This window comes from Pelophylax lessonae (genome assembly GCF_965119305.1).
Source record: "Pelophylax lessonae genome assembly, chromosome: 8".
Classification (NCBI taxonomy): domain Eukaryota; kingdom Metazoa; phylum Chordata; class Amphibia; order Anura; family Ranidae; genus Pelophylax; species Pelophylax lessonae.
The window spans coordinates 4,967,538-4,984,546 of record NC_138775.1 but is presented as its reverse complement, the minus strand read 5'-3'; the positions used below and the strand labels follow the sequence as shown (position 1 = coordinate 4,984,546).

General features: G+C 41.6%; 1 protein-coding gene across 1 annotated transcript; it reads right to left on the bottom strand.

Moving 5' to 3' along the window:
- Positions 1-6,861: 6,861 nt before the first annotated feature.
- LOC309562011 (olfactory receptor 5V1-like) lies at positions 6,862-7,797 on the bottom strand (the record flags this gene model as incomplete). Its single annotated transcript, XM_082266109.1, has 1 exon — positions 6,862-7,797. One exon carries the CDS (start codon positions 7,795-7,797, stop codon positions 6,862-6,864), a length of 936 nt encoding a protein of 311 aa, XP_082122235.1.
- Between the last annotated feature and the right edge of the window lie 9,212 nt (positions 7,798-17,009).

Genomic DNA, 17,009 nt, shown 5'->3' with positions numbered 1-17,009 from the left:
CAAGGATGGCAAAGATGGAGGTGGAGGAGGAGACCCCCAGCTCTGACCCCCTTCCCCCTCCCCCCCCCAAGGTGAGGTAAGCAGGCCATTGCCTTCTCAGGGCTCAGGAGGCACGCTGAGAGTGATCCAGGCAATGGAGTCCCCAGTACGGGGAGATCAGCTGGTGTTTGATGAGGAGAACTTTCCTGATAATGTGCCTGATATGGTAAAGCCTAGCAAGCCCCAAGTGATTGATAAAACTATTTTTGTGCCATTTGGCACCTTGACTAATGCTGATGGTTTGCCCAATGACAACCAGGCTGATAATTTTATATCCAGCAATAATTTTATATCCAGCAATACTTTTGTCTGCTGATGTTTCCTCTCAGAAAAGATTGCATTTAAAAAAAGAAATTTCAGCAGAGGAACTACAAGAGCCAGAACAGCTCATTAACCCTCCTTTTGCTGAGCCCAAGGCTGTTTTTCCAGTCACAGCTGCTTTGCAGGGCTCTACAGCATCAGGACACCTGTGGTACTACAGCAGAAACTGTGATAATGAATACTGCTTGTGACATTTCTTCCATTTCAGGTGTTATGAATAATCCTACAAATATGTGTAATGGACAACCCTGCTGGCTCAGTGCAAGCAGTTAATAATAATGTTGACGATAATAATAATAATAGTAATGTACCGGTTAAAGTTACATCAGTTTGGGGCCTTGGCCCTGATAAGCCTTCTTTTGCTCAGGTGGTACGCTCTGCACCTGGTAATATTATTAAGCCAGGGCTGCAGCCAATGAGGAACCCTGCTTCCAGGCAGAGTTTTACACCACAAACTGCCACTTTGAGCACCCCTGGTTCCGGTCTTGGGTCTCTGGCTTCTGCTGGGGGTCCAAGACGTAATGTCGTTATTCTTAAATGGGAAGGTGGTGCAATCCCTCCAGCACGGCGTGTGGTGGTGGATATGATTTTGGAGATGGGCTTTGAGGCAAAAGACCTTTATGCCCTAATACACGTAGCTGGGAGTCGGGAGTACACAATCAGCTTCACCAGGCCGGAGGGTCTTGACCTGTTCTGGGAACGATATGAGGCTCGGTGCAGGTCAAGACCTGAATGGGAAGATCTGGCACCAGTTGCTGTTTCACAAAGATCATCTGTTAAAAAAATAACCATCATCCTCACTAACAAGAGTGTTCCTGCTCGGGACTTAGAGGTCTGGTTAAGGAACTATGGTGAGGTTTTGACAACGCCAAATAAAATCCTTGATGAACGTGACATCTGGACTGGGGGTTGGTCAGTAACGGTCAGGTTGGCCAGGGATGGGAATGTTGTCCGTCACCTGCCCTCCTCGGCTTTCATAGGGAGGGATAGGATGACTATTTTTTATCCTGGTCAGCCAAAGCTGTGTCACCGTTGTGGAGAAAAGGGGCATTTTAGCTCCTCCTGTTCAGCATTAATATGTTCGGTATGTCGGGGACAGGGTCATGTAGCCAGGGACTGCACCCATGGGATAAGGTGCAACTTGTGCCTGCGCCTTGGCCACCCCACCAGCTGATGTCCGGAGGCCTGGCACAATATGGAGAAGAAGGTAATGGATGAGCTGTTGAGGCTGGACAGGATGGAGGATGAGGCCCCTGGTGTACCATCCTCCTCTGCGGTGACTGACTCCCCTGGTCCTGTGCAGGATCCCTCCCCAGTTTCTGTGGCCAACCCTCCTGTGTCTGTAGGTATTCCTTCTGTCGCTGTTTCTGTGTCCCCCCAGCCTACTGTACCCGCTCCTCTTGTGTCAGAACCTTCTAAGTCTGTGCCCCCCGAGTCAGTCTTGCCCCATGAGTCTTCCCTTCCTAAGTCTGACTTAAGGGAAGGTCCCCCCCCACCAGGAGTGGTGGAATGTGCCAAAAAGGGTGCTGCTGCTTCTTCTGTAAAGAAGTCTTCTGCGAAGACTTTGAAGAAAAAAGCAAGAGATGAAAACATCTCTGAATCTGACCTACAGTACCTGGAGGAGAGAAGGAAGGTTGTGAGGCGGAAGAGACAGGCAGTGAGGACGGAACAGGGACAGGATGCCCCAGTGTCTGTCCCCAATCGTTCTAGGGCTTCTACATGGGATATCTCCTCATCTGGAGATTCTTCTGAGCAAAATTCTGATTCAGAAATGGAATTGGAGGAGGCCTCAAGAAAGAGAGAGGCTTCTGGTGATGAGCAGCAGAGGGGAGCTAAGAAGCAATCCACCCAATAACCCAAATGGCGGTTCCCCCTCCGTTAAAAGTGGTGACAATAAATGTCGCCAGTATTAAGTCAGTAAGAGCTCGTTCTATGGCCTTCTTTTTGTTCAGCCAATTAGATGCTGAAATGTTATTTTTGCAAGAGACTAGGCTCACCTCCTTGGCAGATATTCATATGCAAAAACATATAATTTATAACAATCGTGAAAAAAAAAAAAAAAATATAAAGTCCTCCAATTGATCCAGATAATCTCAAATAGCCAAAGATCAAGTTTCCATCAACAGTGGATCTTCAATCTTGCTAATCTTAGACCGATATGTGAGGGTGAAATAGAAGAAATAGCCTCTTACCAGATAACATTAAACAGTGAGCCTTATTGGTGAATAGGCACTTTCCACATGTGAAGTTGTGAACAAATGAAATCAAGTGAGGTGACAACTCGGTGGTACTGCAAACTTCTTACCAGAAGTATGTAGAGGGTAGGGATAAACCACTGTTGTTTGTACGGATGCACCAGATAGAAGGTATTCAATGCGTGGGCTGAATGTTTCTCCACTCCACCATACCGTAGACCTACGTCGCTCACCCACGCTCGTTCCCTGGGGAGCCAGCGCGTGTGTCCGGTGGCTCCGATGTCCGCCGGCCACTCGCAATCTCCCACAGGAGAGGGAGAAAGACAGACGGCTGATGTAAACACAACTGTCTGTCATTCTCCCTGAAGTAATGACAGAGACTATGCGATCCTGCTATGTAGGATCATATGTGTCTGTGATTACATCACAAGCCACACCCCCCCCCACAGTTAGAATCACGCCCCCAGGGACATACTTAACCCCTTGATCACCAGTAAAGTTAACCCCTTCCCTGCCAGTGTCATTTTTACAGTAACAGTGCATATTATTAGCACTGATTACTGTAGTAATGTCACTGGTACCCCCAAAAGTGTCAAAAATGTCAGTCAGGGGTCCGATCTGTAAGCCGCAATGTCGCAGTCCCGCAAAAAAAAAAAAAAAAAAAACGCAGATCGTCGCCATTACTAGTTAAAAAAAAAAACAATAAAAATGACAAAAATCTTTCCTGTAGTTAGTAAACGCAAAAACTTTTGCGCAAACCAATAAAAATACGCTTATTGCGATTTTTTTAAATAAAATATGTAGCAGAAAACAAATTGGCCTAAAATGGTAAAAAATTTAGATTTTTACATTTTTTACATTTTTTATTTGAGAATTTCATATAAAAAATGTGAAAAATATTGTTATTTTTCCAAAATGTTCGCTCTTTTTTTGTTTATAGCGCAAAAAATAAAAATCGCACAGGTGATCAAATACCACCAAAAGAAAGCTCTGTTTGTGGGGAAAAAAGGACATCAATTTCATTTAGGTACAGCGTCGCATGACTGCGCAATTGTCTGTTAAAGTCACGCAGTGCCGAATTGCAAAATAAGGCTTGGTCTTTGAGCAGCCAAATCCCCTGGGGCTTAAGTGGTTACATTTTTTTTTTGACAGGTACTTTTGTGGAGGTATCTGAGGGTCTAAAAGACCCCAAACCCCTCCTCTGCACTTAAAAGCATTCAAAACTCCAAGTTTGGCTGTTTTAAATGCTTTCATTTTTTTAACCTGGCACCAGACAGTACTCGGAAGTGATGTCACTCATGACATAACTTCTGGGTTTTTGCATGCAGACTCAGACCCGAATGCGGCTTTGATCGGGTCTTCAGCAGGCGGCCGTGCAGGCTGGTTGCCTGGGTCTTCTGGTGGGACAGGAGACCTGGGCGAGCTGCAGAAGGCGGTGGGAGGGGGGGATCTCCCCTCCCGATCCTTGTAATGACAGCCGAGCAGCTTCTCAGCCGCATTAGTTGTCATTACAAGACAGCTGACCGTCGGCTATGGACGCCGGTACTGGGGTGATGCCTCTAGCTGCAGGTATCACTCCGGCACAGGCTGATAAGAACGAGGATCAATGTGCTACCTAAGGGAACTTTACTGTTCCTGTATATATTATTCGATCTACTTGTCGTATTGATAGAGGATAGGATTGTGGAGTTGAGGAAAATTGTTGAATGTTCTAGTCCGAAGAAGTGAAAACGCTTTGACAATATTGAACATGTACGAGTATAGTCCACACCGTTCAGTGCATACATTTTGCTTTTTAATAGTTTTTATTGAAATTTGCAAAAAGATAACAAAAGAGCAGTAGAAATCAAGGCAATCGAGCAACAAGGATATACATGAACCATTACTCGACACAGTGTAAAAAGTACAGTCTTGGCAATTTGATGATCAAAAAGGTTGTAAGATTTTGATAAGACACAATAGATGGTTGAAATACTCGCAGAAAAATGTAATGAACTGATTAGGGCTGAGATCCAAGTAAGGGTGGGAGCCAATTTCTCCGGGGCACCCCAAAAGGGATCATGCTGTACCCCAGAGAAAAGCGGCTGAAAGAGACTCAATAGTAACAGGAAGGAAACCAGCCTCAGAAGACCCGGGAAAGCAACCCCCATCAAACATGGGGAGGTAGTTTGGAGAGCCAAGAACTACCAGATAAATGGAGGTGAGTAAACAATATACATGCTTTGCATACAGGATTAATAGGGAAAAAGGATAGAGAAAGTAGAAAGAAAGAGAACTAAAGTAGGAGAAGTTACGAGGGCAGAAAAGGGGAAAGGGAAGGCAAGTGGACGAAGAAGAGGAAGAAACGAGAGGATCCCATGGTCCGGGCCCACCCTACTAAGTAGTAGCCAATAAAGGAGAGTCCGCCAGTTAGATCCTGTTTTAAAGTGTTACGTTTGTAAAGGTCGCCCAGGGTTCCCAAATAGGCTCGAACATTTCCCTAGAATCATCCAAAATACTATACATCTTTTCTTGGGTCATGATCCAGGAGATTTTACGTTTCGCGGAAAGGAATGAGACTGTGGGTTGTTTCCATTGCTTAGCTATTGTAATTTTAGCTCCTAGGAAATTAAAATAAATTCGAGCCTGGGTGCGCTTAGGGACTTGGGGGGAGGCGCTGGCCTTGGAGGGCATATATAGGAGAATGTGTAATTGTGACGCCTGTGACACATCGCACGTTTCGGAAAATTCTGTACCAAAAATTTGGGATTTTGGAGCATTCCCAGAAAATGTGTAAGTGGGTGCCCAGAAGGTCACAGCCCCTGAAGCAGACCGGGGGGGAATTGGGAAAAATCGCTGCCAAATGAGAGGATACCATGTACCATCTCATTAATACTTTGACATTGGCCTCCATGAGACCCACATTGTGGACCCCACGGAAGGATCTTGCAACACAATTGTGCCATACAGCGAGGTCCCAGTCTCCATTCAGGTTCTGCTCCCATTTCAGTATATAGGGAGTTTTATCCTTGGAGTCTATCAGGGATGCATAGATGAGGGAGATCCCCCCCTTTAACATCATGTATTCTTGAGCACCATTGTTCGTATGGAGTGACTGAGAGGGGGTCTGGGGACCCCGACAGTGCATACTTTTTATGTATACACAATTTAAATGTTTTTGGGCCTGTTTCAGACTCGTTTTTAGCTCTATGTATATAATAGAAATAATACTTTTATTGTATTAAATTTGTTATATTTTCCTGGTGGCACGTTTGAATTCCTTTAATTTCCTTTCTTTTTTTTTTTACTTATTAGTATTGGCTAAATAGCAGGGCAGGACTGGGCCAGGGGGCAGGGGGGAAATTGCCCCCTGGGCTTCTTTGATGCCCCATAAAAAGGCTGGACTGCTTCTGCTACAGACATGCCTAAAGGATTCCTGGTGAGGAGAAGTAAAAAGCCCCTGACCTATCGAGTGCAGGTTAAAGACAAGGACAGAACGCAGGCCTCCCCCCCTCCAGCATGGATGCTGTAAATTGTGTCTGAGCAGAGGCCAGTTTTTACGCCCCACTGGAGACTCTCACCCCCTGGCCAGCTCCAACCAAGCCGTCCCAGATTCCCTCAACTGCCCGCCGCTGGCCAGGTTGGGAACCAGGATTCAGCCGGTGAGTAGAGAGTATTAGGATCGGAGATTCAGCCTGGAATAAAGGTCAAGAGGAGGACAGGAGGAGGGAGAGTGGGAGCGGGAGCTGAGTCGTTGCACCATGGGCCTCTGGTTTGTACTTGCCCCCTGGGCTTAAAGTTGCCAGTCTGCCCCTGCTAAATAGTACCCTCAGGAGACTGTTATGAACTTTTTTAGGATGGTTTGAGGACTCCACTGACCACATTTAAGCTATTAGATCTCATTCCTTTTAAGGGCTATTATTTTTTATAAGAAATAACAAAATGTTGAACTGGGAAGTATCCGGTTTCCTTTGGGGATCAGGAAGAATATTCTTGTTTGTTGGAGCAAATTGCCTTTTCTGGCCTTCATCTCTATCAACTGCATGTTTAAGGTTCTCAGGTTCCAAAGTGTTTTTTATTTTATTTATTTATTTATTTATTTATTTATTTATGGGTGAGCCTGATGGACAGGTGCCTGTTTAAACCTAATTATGTAACATTAGGCTGCATATTTATTTTATGTACTCTATTTGTAGCTGGTTCTCTATATGTACAACTATGAGCTCTTAACATTTCACATTTAAATAAGAAGTTACTGAGACCCCAGGTCAACTCAATATTGAACAAAAATACAAAAATGACACATTTCCCAAAATGAATTTGAACTTTACCCCTTTATCAACTTTATGTAATATATAGACCTCATAAGTGCCTCCATAAGATCTTTATTTCTCAGGCTGTAGATCAGAGGATTAAGCAATGGGTTAATGAGGGCAGATATGACTGTAAACAGTTTGTTTGAACTGTCCATATCGCTGGAGGTGGGAACCAAGTAAATAAAAATTAAGGAGCCATAAAAGATGAAGACCACGGTGAGGTGTGAGGTGCAGGTGGAGAAGGCTTTCATCTTTCCATTCTTGCTACGGATTCTCAGAATGGTACTGAAAATACGGACATAGGGAAGGAAGGTCAAAAGAAAGGCTCCTAACCCAAGACTAGCACCCGCTATGAATATGACCATTATGTTTATGAAGGGGTCAGTACATGTAATTTGAAACAAATGTGGAAGGTCACAAAAAAAGTTGTGGATGGAAGTTGGGCCACAGAAGGACAACCTGAGCAAACAAAGAGTATGAATCAAAGAGACAGAACACGCTGCAAACCAAACCAGAGAGGCCATACCAGCACAGACTCTCCAAGACATAATTTGTGTGTAATGTAGAGGGTAGCAGATGGCAATGTATCGGTCATAGGACATAGCCGAGAGTAAGAAGAGTTCTGAGCTAGTAAAGTAGAGAAAGAAGAAGACTTGGGCTATACAGGCAGGAATGGAAATTGATCGGCTTTTGGTGACCAAATCGAAGAGCATCCTTGGTGCAGTTACCGTCGAATAAGACATGTCCAGAAAAGCTAAGTTGCCAAGGAAAAAATACATTGGGTTGTGCAGATGGTAGTCAGTGAGGACCAAGAAAAAAATAAGGAGGTTTATGACAAGAGTCATCAGGTAGATGAGAATGAAGAGGACAAAAAGTCCATTCATGGTTGGTGGATGGTCTGATAGACCCACAAGAGTAAGAACAGTAACCTTTGTAAGATTCCTCATATTATTTATTCCTTTTTTAGTATAATGTTATCAATCTGAGCAACTGTTAAAAGGAAAACATGTCCACGTATCGTGCTCAGATTTCCATGTAGACATGTTATCCAGATAATGACTTATATAGATATAAAACGATGGCACTCCCACAGGACAGTCTGCTGTGTTCTAACAATACAAAGCTTTACTTCTTGTTAAATGTCTCCTAAGATTTAATTCAAAACACCTTTGTCACTTGAGACTCTATTTATATAAATAAGCTCATAGATAAATAAAATATCTTCTGAATAAAAATGTACTGAAATTCTATATTTTTTTTTCATTTATTGGCTATTGGCCAAATTAGGTACAAAACCCTTTCAAATGAAATCTATTACTGCTTTTCTTTTTGTAACGAGACCCTTGCTCGCTCGCTTCCGCCCTCCCGACACTCTTCTGTTTCTAGTGAGTCAGCTTGCAGATCGCAACGTCTGATGGTTCGGTCAACCAAGGATCCGGGATCCGAACTACAGCTATGTGCCATTCGGGAATCCATTAGAACAAACACCAGGCAAGGCTGTATGTAAGTTCAAACAGGAAGACAATTTATTGGAAGAACATAGCACACTTTTATACAGAATTTGGAACATCCTGCCCCCAAAAACCGCTTTCCTATTGGTCAATTGTAAAGTACCTGCAGTTCCCCTTCTGGTCCTCCTTAGCCATGCAAATGAGGAATTGAAAATGAGTCAGCAGTGATTGGTCAGATAGCTTGACCAGAAGGACTGCCGTGTGCAAGGAGACAGAAGCCCCCCGGGGGCAATCAATGTACACAATAGCCAGACACAGAACAATGGTTCCCTAACGAGCCCTCAATACACATTACTCTGAGTGTCAATACATCCCTTAGCAGACAGCAGGTGAGTTCATCAGCACACCCGACAATAGGAGAATGGAAAGCCACCTCAGACAAAAGCAACATTGTTAGACAGTCATTGAACTTCCTGGAATGACCATATTAGGAGTTGTACTTCCTGGTCAGAGACCTCATACTGACAAATATGAAGCAATTCAAACCATCACCCATCTGTCCTTAAATTCCAGTGACGGTGAGCACCGTCACACTTTTAATTCCTTTTATTTTGCCATAACATTAAAAAAAAAAAAAAAAACATTTTTTGAAAATGGCAATTAAAAAGGTAAGGGGACAACAAGAAGTTGGTCTTTGTGCAGCCTGTTGGGGTATGCTACATTTTTGAAAGACCTCAGACATCACCAGAATGTGGAATTCTGAAAGTCAGTATTTGGATAGGAATTTTCGGAGGCTTGATGTCTGCTTGAGGACACTGGCCATAATGATGCATCAAAAGAAAAATGTGTAGCGCTAAAAACTGAGTAAATGTCCAACAACATAAAAAGTCCAATTGAACCAGCAATAAGGTGCATAGAATAATGATAAGAAAAATCCAATCATGAAAGATGGTGGCAAATGATGTGACCAAGTTGTGCAGCAAATCCCTCCACCAATAACGGTATAAATAAGATTGCGCTCACCAAATGGAAAGGACCCCAAATACCTTATGGCAAAGAGGTCAAACAGGCTTGAATGAAATATTGTAGTGTCTCCACAGGATTCACCGTCCGCGATGAGCAACGTGCCAATCACTGATGACGAGGATCAGACGGAGACTCCACTTCCCCAAGAGATGGTACATCAAAAAGACAAAAGGAGGAGCACATAGCATAATATTGCTAAAAATAAATGTGAAAAACTCATAGTGCAGCTAATCCCTTCATCAGTGAAGGTATAAAAAAGATTGCGCTCACCGAATGAATAGGACTCCAAATGCCATATAGCATAGGAATCAAACCAAGCTTGAAAGAAGTGATGGAGTGTCCCCACAAGATTCACCGACCACGTTGGACAGCGTGTAGATCCCCAATAGATGAGAGCAATCACGAAATCCACTTCCACAATGGGGGGTGTATCAAAAAAAGAAAAATGGGGAACATATAGCGTAATATTGCTAAAACAATTTATTTCTAAAAATGGCTGATACACTTACAAACATCCATGACAGAAAAGCGTGTAGAGTATATAAAACAGCTGTGCTGACAGAACTTCAGTCCTGAGGGGTCCCTCATTATGCTTACGTCTAAAATGTAGGGATACACTGTGATTTTTGTAACCTATGGAGATATTGTACATATGCTGTGCTACTAATTTCCCTAATGTTCTTTTGGTGCGGCCTATACAGTATACATAAGGCTGCACGGACATTCCAACGCATAAACTACGTGTGTGGAATTAGAAGAAATATACTCCTTTATTTCAAATTCGCCTCCCATTACCTAACAATGTAAAACTAGTGAGACCTCTAATATGTGTATTCGCTTTTTGACATTTTCTGCAGGCAAAAAAAACATGCACTGTCCCAAAACATCTGTAACCTACTTGGTGGATCAAGTATCTTCTTGACCACCATACCTCCAAAAGAAGGCGCCTTCCTATAAATGAAAATAGGGTTTTTCAGGAAGTACATTCCCTAAAATCCTATCCATGCCCAAAACCGGCCAGTATTTCCTAAAGATGTCCTCTACCTCCCTGTATTGGGCATGAAAATTACTAATAAATCACCATCCCTGTTTATCACTAGTTTGACGTGCCCTATCTATCAAACAAATTGCCTGAGATACTTGTCCTACAGCTCTAATCATCTCATCAAAACGTTCCTCCCTATAACATTTCTCCACCAACCTATTCTTTATGATTTGTGATTGCTCCAAATAATCGGCATCAGAAGTATAATTCCTCCTGGCCCGCATAAATTGGTCCTTTGGAATGTTCTTTAGCCAAACCGGATAGGGTCCGCTATATATAGGGAGATAACGGTTCCGGTCAGTTGGCCTTAGTAGTAAGTAAATGACTCAGTCTCATGATGGTAACATCCAAAATAATGAATCTATCATTCCACTGGTAATCCAGCTTAATATTATTTGGATTAGTATTAAGTTGGTGCATAAATGTTTTAAGACTCACCTCCGATCCAGCCCATATGAAAAACAGATCATGAATGAATCTTTTATCAAAATAAAAGTTCACCTTTGTTCTGACTAAATACATATTTATCCTCCCACTCACTCATAAAGAGGTTAGCGAGGCTCGGGTCAAACTTAGCCCCCATCGCCACGCCCCTCTTTTGAGTATAGAACCTTCCATCATACCAAAAGTAATTGTGAGATACCACAAGTCTCACATTAAATAGGAGAGCTTTAATATTTATTTTATTATTTAATTCTGTTTCTAATATTAAATGTTGTTATATCACAGCTCACTGATCACACCATCGTTCCATGAACTGTAGTCATGAACATTATTTCAGGGGTTCACCGAGATCTCAAACTTTTTGCCAAGAGTTCCTCCAAGGTAAAAAAAGGTTGAGAAATCCTGGTCTAAGGCATTATTTTTCAACTTTTTTCAGTTGCTTAACCAAAAAGAATGCAAAATCTTCAGGCACCACAGTCTAAAATGTAAAAAACATAAAATGTTACTCATCACTGGGAAACCAGAGCCTGGGACAATGCAACACAACCGCTTTGATGAGATTAACTTCACAACAGAAGCCACATCAGATTCCCCCTTCTACACAAGTCCCCCATAACAACAGAGTCTCCCTGTCAAACAGAGCCCTGCAATCACGCAGTCCCCTCTTTATATCAGAATCCCACCTTTTGGCTCCATCAGAACTGCAGAGGGTGGGAGGTGAAGGAAGTCTAGCAGATTTCAGTTTTCTCCTAAATGCTGGGGGTAATCCATGACACCTGCCCTGTATCAGAGTCATGCTTTGCAATGGTGCAGGTTGGATGGCCATCATCACTATAGCCATGAATGGCTCCGTATGTTCTGGTTGTGGAGCGTCATCTGTTATGGTGCTGGCGGCTGGCTAATCCAGGGAAAACTGGATCCTGTGCTCATGGCTAGGGATGATCGAACTTTTGAAAAGGTTGGTTCAAACCAGAACACCCGAATTTCCCAAAAGTTTGGTTCAGATTCCAGAACCCCATTGAAATCAATGGGACCCGAACTTCTGGAATCAAAAAACACCATTTTGAAGACCTAAAACCCAATAAATGCCTCTAAAAAGTGCCTAGGGTTCTGGGTCATGCCCCAGGGACTATGAATCAGGCAAAAAAAAGTTCTTAAAAATTGTCGTTTTTGATATATATATATATATATATATATATACCCCTAACCCAGAATCTGCATAGTGGGGTCACCCTGACATGGCAGAGTTCGGTCACCCTGGTATGGCAACGTCAGATCACCCTTAACTACACTACGGTCACCCTGACATGGCAGAGTCAGGTCACCCTAAACTACACTACGGTCACCCTGACATGGTAGAGTCAGGTCACCCTAAACTACACTACGGTCACCCTGACATGGCAGAGTCAGGTCACCCTAAACTACACTACGGTCACCCTGACACTTAAAGCTATCCCTACAAAAACTAGATTTTTTAATCTAACTATAGTGGTATATAGTACCCTAACTACACTGCATATCCCTTTCCTCACACTAATAATTGCAAAATGACACTGGAGCAACACAAATGCTTCCACTCTCTTCCACAGGCTCTGTATTACAGTGCTAGAGTTTTGGCGGGGCTATGTTATATACTGGGGGGCGTATGGGGGGCGTATTCACTCCTCATTGGGCTATGGACTCCATAGTCACTCCAATCACATTTTACTGATGTTTCTGGGCCAATCATGGGCTTTTAAAGCCCAGTTCCTGTCCCCTTGCATTTTGGGCGGTTCTGGTGGCTGAATTCCGAACTTTTACCGCAAAAAGTTTGGAATTCGGCCGAATTTCGACCAGAACCGTTTGATCATCCCTACTCATGGCACACCATAGAAACTCAGAAGGCACCCTGGTTGGGAAAGACTGGCTCAAGGAATCATTGTTTTCAACAGCAGACTGAAGCAGACATACACTGATCGAATTTAGGCCGATTCAGCATGGACCGGTCAAATTTTGATCAGTGTGTAGCCATCCCCACTTGTCAAAATGTAATTGTTTGTTTAACTTTGGTCGAAGGAACATGATGGAAAACCTCTCTCTATCAGCAGCTGCAACTGATTGGTGCCACTATCTGAATACAGGGTTGGGGTGGGAGGGATTTCTCCATCCAGCCTGCTGGATGGCTGAAAACAAATTACCAGTGTATGCCCAGCTTATGAAACCAACCAAGTGGAACGATATCAGATTTCATTGACTGCTGGATCTGGTGGATGTGATGGTCACAGCATGATCCAGCCTGAGAACCAACTTCTAAACTGCTAGGTAATGACTTTGCAGACTTTTGTTTTTCTCCCAGAAGCTCCAGAAAGTGTCTCAGCTGCCTCTTACAAGGCTATCTGGTGTGCAGAGAGGAAGGAGCCATAAAAAGTTTTATTAAGTCCAGAAAAACATTTTTACTAAAAATCATCTTCAGTAACAGCCAACTACAAGACCATAATACAGGCAATGCTTGATTTCAGCTAAATTTTCCAATTAGGTGTCTATTTCACATGTTAAACGAGGGTCTCCACAGGTCAGACTAGCCTGCTTACCATTGGATTGCACACACTTGGGGATGCCCTTTTGTTGAGGATCCTTAGTGGGGATATTTTTTTTTCCACAGTATTCATAGTGTTACGTGGTCTCTGGTGACATCACAATAGTTGTCATGGACAAATTTTATTCTCTGTAAATTCATCGAGATATTACATAAACATCTGTGTATGTAATGAGATTGGATATGTGCTGAACTTTACTGTTCCTGTATATATTATTCGATCTACTTGTCGTATTGATAGAGCATAGGCAGGGCTGGCCCAAGACATTGTGCTACCTGGGACCAAGAATGAAATGCTGCCCCCCCCCCCCCCAGAAAAAAAAGTCACACCCAACAAAAGGCCCCCCACATCCATTATTTTATATAAACATATAAAGTTTAGAAAATATAATTTATACTGTTATCTTCTTCCATAGCTCACCACCGGACCAATCCACCAAACACCCGCTGTCTGTCCTCAGTCCTCCTGTCACTCGAGTGTCTGCCGCGCCCACCGCCCTAGAAGATCCAGCCTGCTCTGCGTGGGATGGAGTTGCTGATGTCTGACGTCATTGTGCACACCAGGATCACGTGAGGGATGTTCCCCAGAGGAGACGCTCATCATGATCATCATACTCATCAGTTTGCACTACGAGCGGCAGTATGGTATAGGGAAATGCCACCCGTAATACGCCGCAAACTAATGACACAAAACTGCTGGACAAAAAAATCTTGGGAGTCAATTTGCTGCCCCTCTCCAAGTGATGGCTGGGTCCAATGGACCCATAGGGACCCATGGTAGGGCCGGCCCTGAGCATAGGATTGTGGACTTGAAGACAATTGAATGTTCTAGCCTGAAGAAGTGGAAACACGTTGACAATATTGAACGTGCATGAGCTTAGTCCACACCGTTCAGTGCATAAATTTTATGAATACACAATTTATATGTTTTTGGGCCTATTTCAGACTCGATTTTAGTTCTATGTATGTATTAAAAATAATACTTTTATTGTATTAAATTTCTTACATTTTTCCTGGTGGCACGTTTGAAGTCCTTTAATTTCCTTTCTTTTTTTTGCTCGTTAGTATTGGCTAAATATTGCCCTCAAGAGACTTTTATGAACTTTTTAGGATGGTTTGAGGACTCCACTGACCACATTTAAGCTATTATATCTCATTCCTTTTAAGGGCTATTATTATTTATAAGAAATAACAAAATGTTGAACTGGGAAGGATCCGGTTTCATTTGGGGATCAGGAAGAATATTCTTGTTTGTTGGAGCAAATTGCCTTTTCTGGCCTTCATCTCTATCAACTGCATGTTTAAGGTTCTCAGGTTCCAAAGCGTTTTTTTTAATTTCATTTGTGTATTTATGTAGTTTTTTATTTATTTATTTATGGATGAGCCTGATGGACAGGTGGCTTTTTTTAAACCTAATTATGTAACATTAGGCTGCATATTTATGTTCTTTCTGTACCCTATTCGTATCTGGTTCTCTATACGTACAACTTAACATTTCACAGGTTCCAAAGTGTTTTTTTTATTTAATTTGTGTATTTTTTTATTTATTTATGGGTGAGCCTGATACTCAGGTGCCTTTTTTTTAACCTAATTATGTAACATTAGGCTGCATATTTATTTTCTTTGTATTTGTAGCTGGTTCTCTATACGTACAATTTAACATTTCACAGGTTCCAAAGTGTTTTTTATTTAATTTCTTTATTTTTTTTATTTATTTATTTATTTATGGGTGAGCCTGATGGACAGGTGCCTTTTTTTTAACCCAATTATGTAACATTAAGCCGCATATTTATTTTCTTTCTGTACCTTATTTGTAGCTGGTTCTCTATACATACAACTTAACATTTCACAGGTTCCAAAGTGTTTTTTTATTTAATTTGTGTATTTAATTATTTATTTATTTATTTATTTATGGGTGAGCCTGATGGACAGGTGGCTTTTTTTAACCTAATTATGTAACATTAAGCTGCATATTTATTTTCTTTCTGTACCCTGTTTGTAGCTGGTTCTCTATATGTACAACTTAAGATTTCACAGGTTCCAAAGTGTTTTTTCATTTAATTTATGTATTTTTTTATTTATTTATTAATGGGTGAGCCTGATGGACAGGTGCCTTTTTTAACCTAATTATGTAACATTAAGCTGCATATTTATTTTCTTTCTGTACCCTATTCGTATCTGGTTCTCTATACGTACAACTTAACATTTCACAGGTTCCAAAGTGTTTTTTATTTAATTAATTAATTAATTAATTAATTAATTTATTTATTTATGGGTGAGCCTGATGGACAGGTGGCTTTTTTAAACCTAATTATGTAACATTAGGCTGCATATTTATTTTCTTTCTGTACCCTTTTTGTAGCTGGTTCTCTATTTTCCACTGCATGGAACCGAACGGTTCGCCTTTCTTTTGTACTTTTCCACTGCATGGTACCGCATGGAGCCGGTGTTGGAACGGTTCGGTACGGCGATGCTTTTCCACTACATGGAACTGAAGGGTACGGCTCGCTTAAACAGTACCACCTCAGTTGTGGTTCCAAGAGGGCCGTACCGGTACCATATCCCACTATCCTTTGCATGCAGCCTTGACTGTTTGTCACTACTAGCCACTGATTGGTCAGAGAATCGTTGTCATCCCACCCACTTTACTTTAGTAGAAAAGCAAACCGTACCGAACCGTTCCAACACCGTACCATGCAGTGGAAAACCAAACAGAGCCAAGCAGGGCCGAGTGGAGCCGAGCCGGTACTTGCAGTGGAAAAGTGCCATATACGTACAACTTAACATTTCTCAGGTTCCAAAGTGTTTTTTTATTTAATTTATGTATTTATTTATTTATTTATTTATGGGTGAGCCTGATGGACAGGTGCCTTTTTTAAACCTAATTATGTAACATTAGGCTGCATATTTATTTTCTTTGTATTTGTAGCTGGTTCTCTATACATATAACCTAACATTTCCCATTTAAATAAGAAGTTACTGAAACCCCTGGACAACTCAACATTGAACAAAAATACAAAAATACCCCAAAATGACTTTGAACTTTACCCCTTTATCAACTTTATGTAATATATAGACCTCGTAAGTGCCTCCATAAGATCTTTATTTCTCAGGCTGTAGATCAGAGTTTTAAGCAATGGGCTTATGAGCTTCCAAAGTGTTTTTTTTTATTTAATTTGTGTATTTATGTATTTATTTATTTATGTGTTTATTTATTTATTTATTTATGGGTGAGCCTGATGGACAGGTGCCTTTTTTAAACATAATTATGTAACATTGGGCTGCATATTTATTTTCTTTCTGTACCCTATTTGTAGCTGGTTCTCTATACGTACAACTATGAGCTCTTAACATTTCACAGGTTCCAAAGTGTTTTTTTTATTTAATTTGTGTATTTATGTATTTATGTATTTATTTATTTATTTATGGGTGAGCCTGATGGACATGTGCATTTTTTTTAAACCTAATTATGTAACATTAGGCTGCATATTTATTTTCTTTGTATTTGTAGCTGGCTCTCTATACGTACAACTTAACATTTCACATTTAAATAAGAAGTTACTGAAACCCCTGGACAACTCAACATTGAACAAAAATACCCCAAAATGACTTTGAACT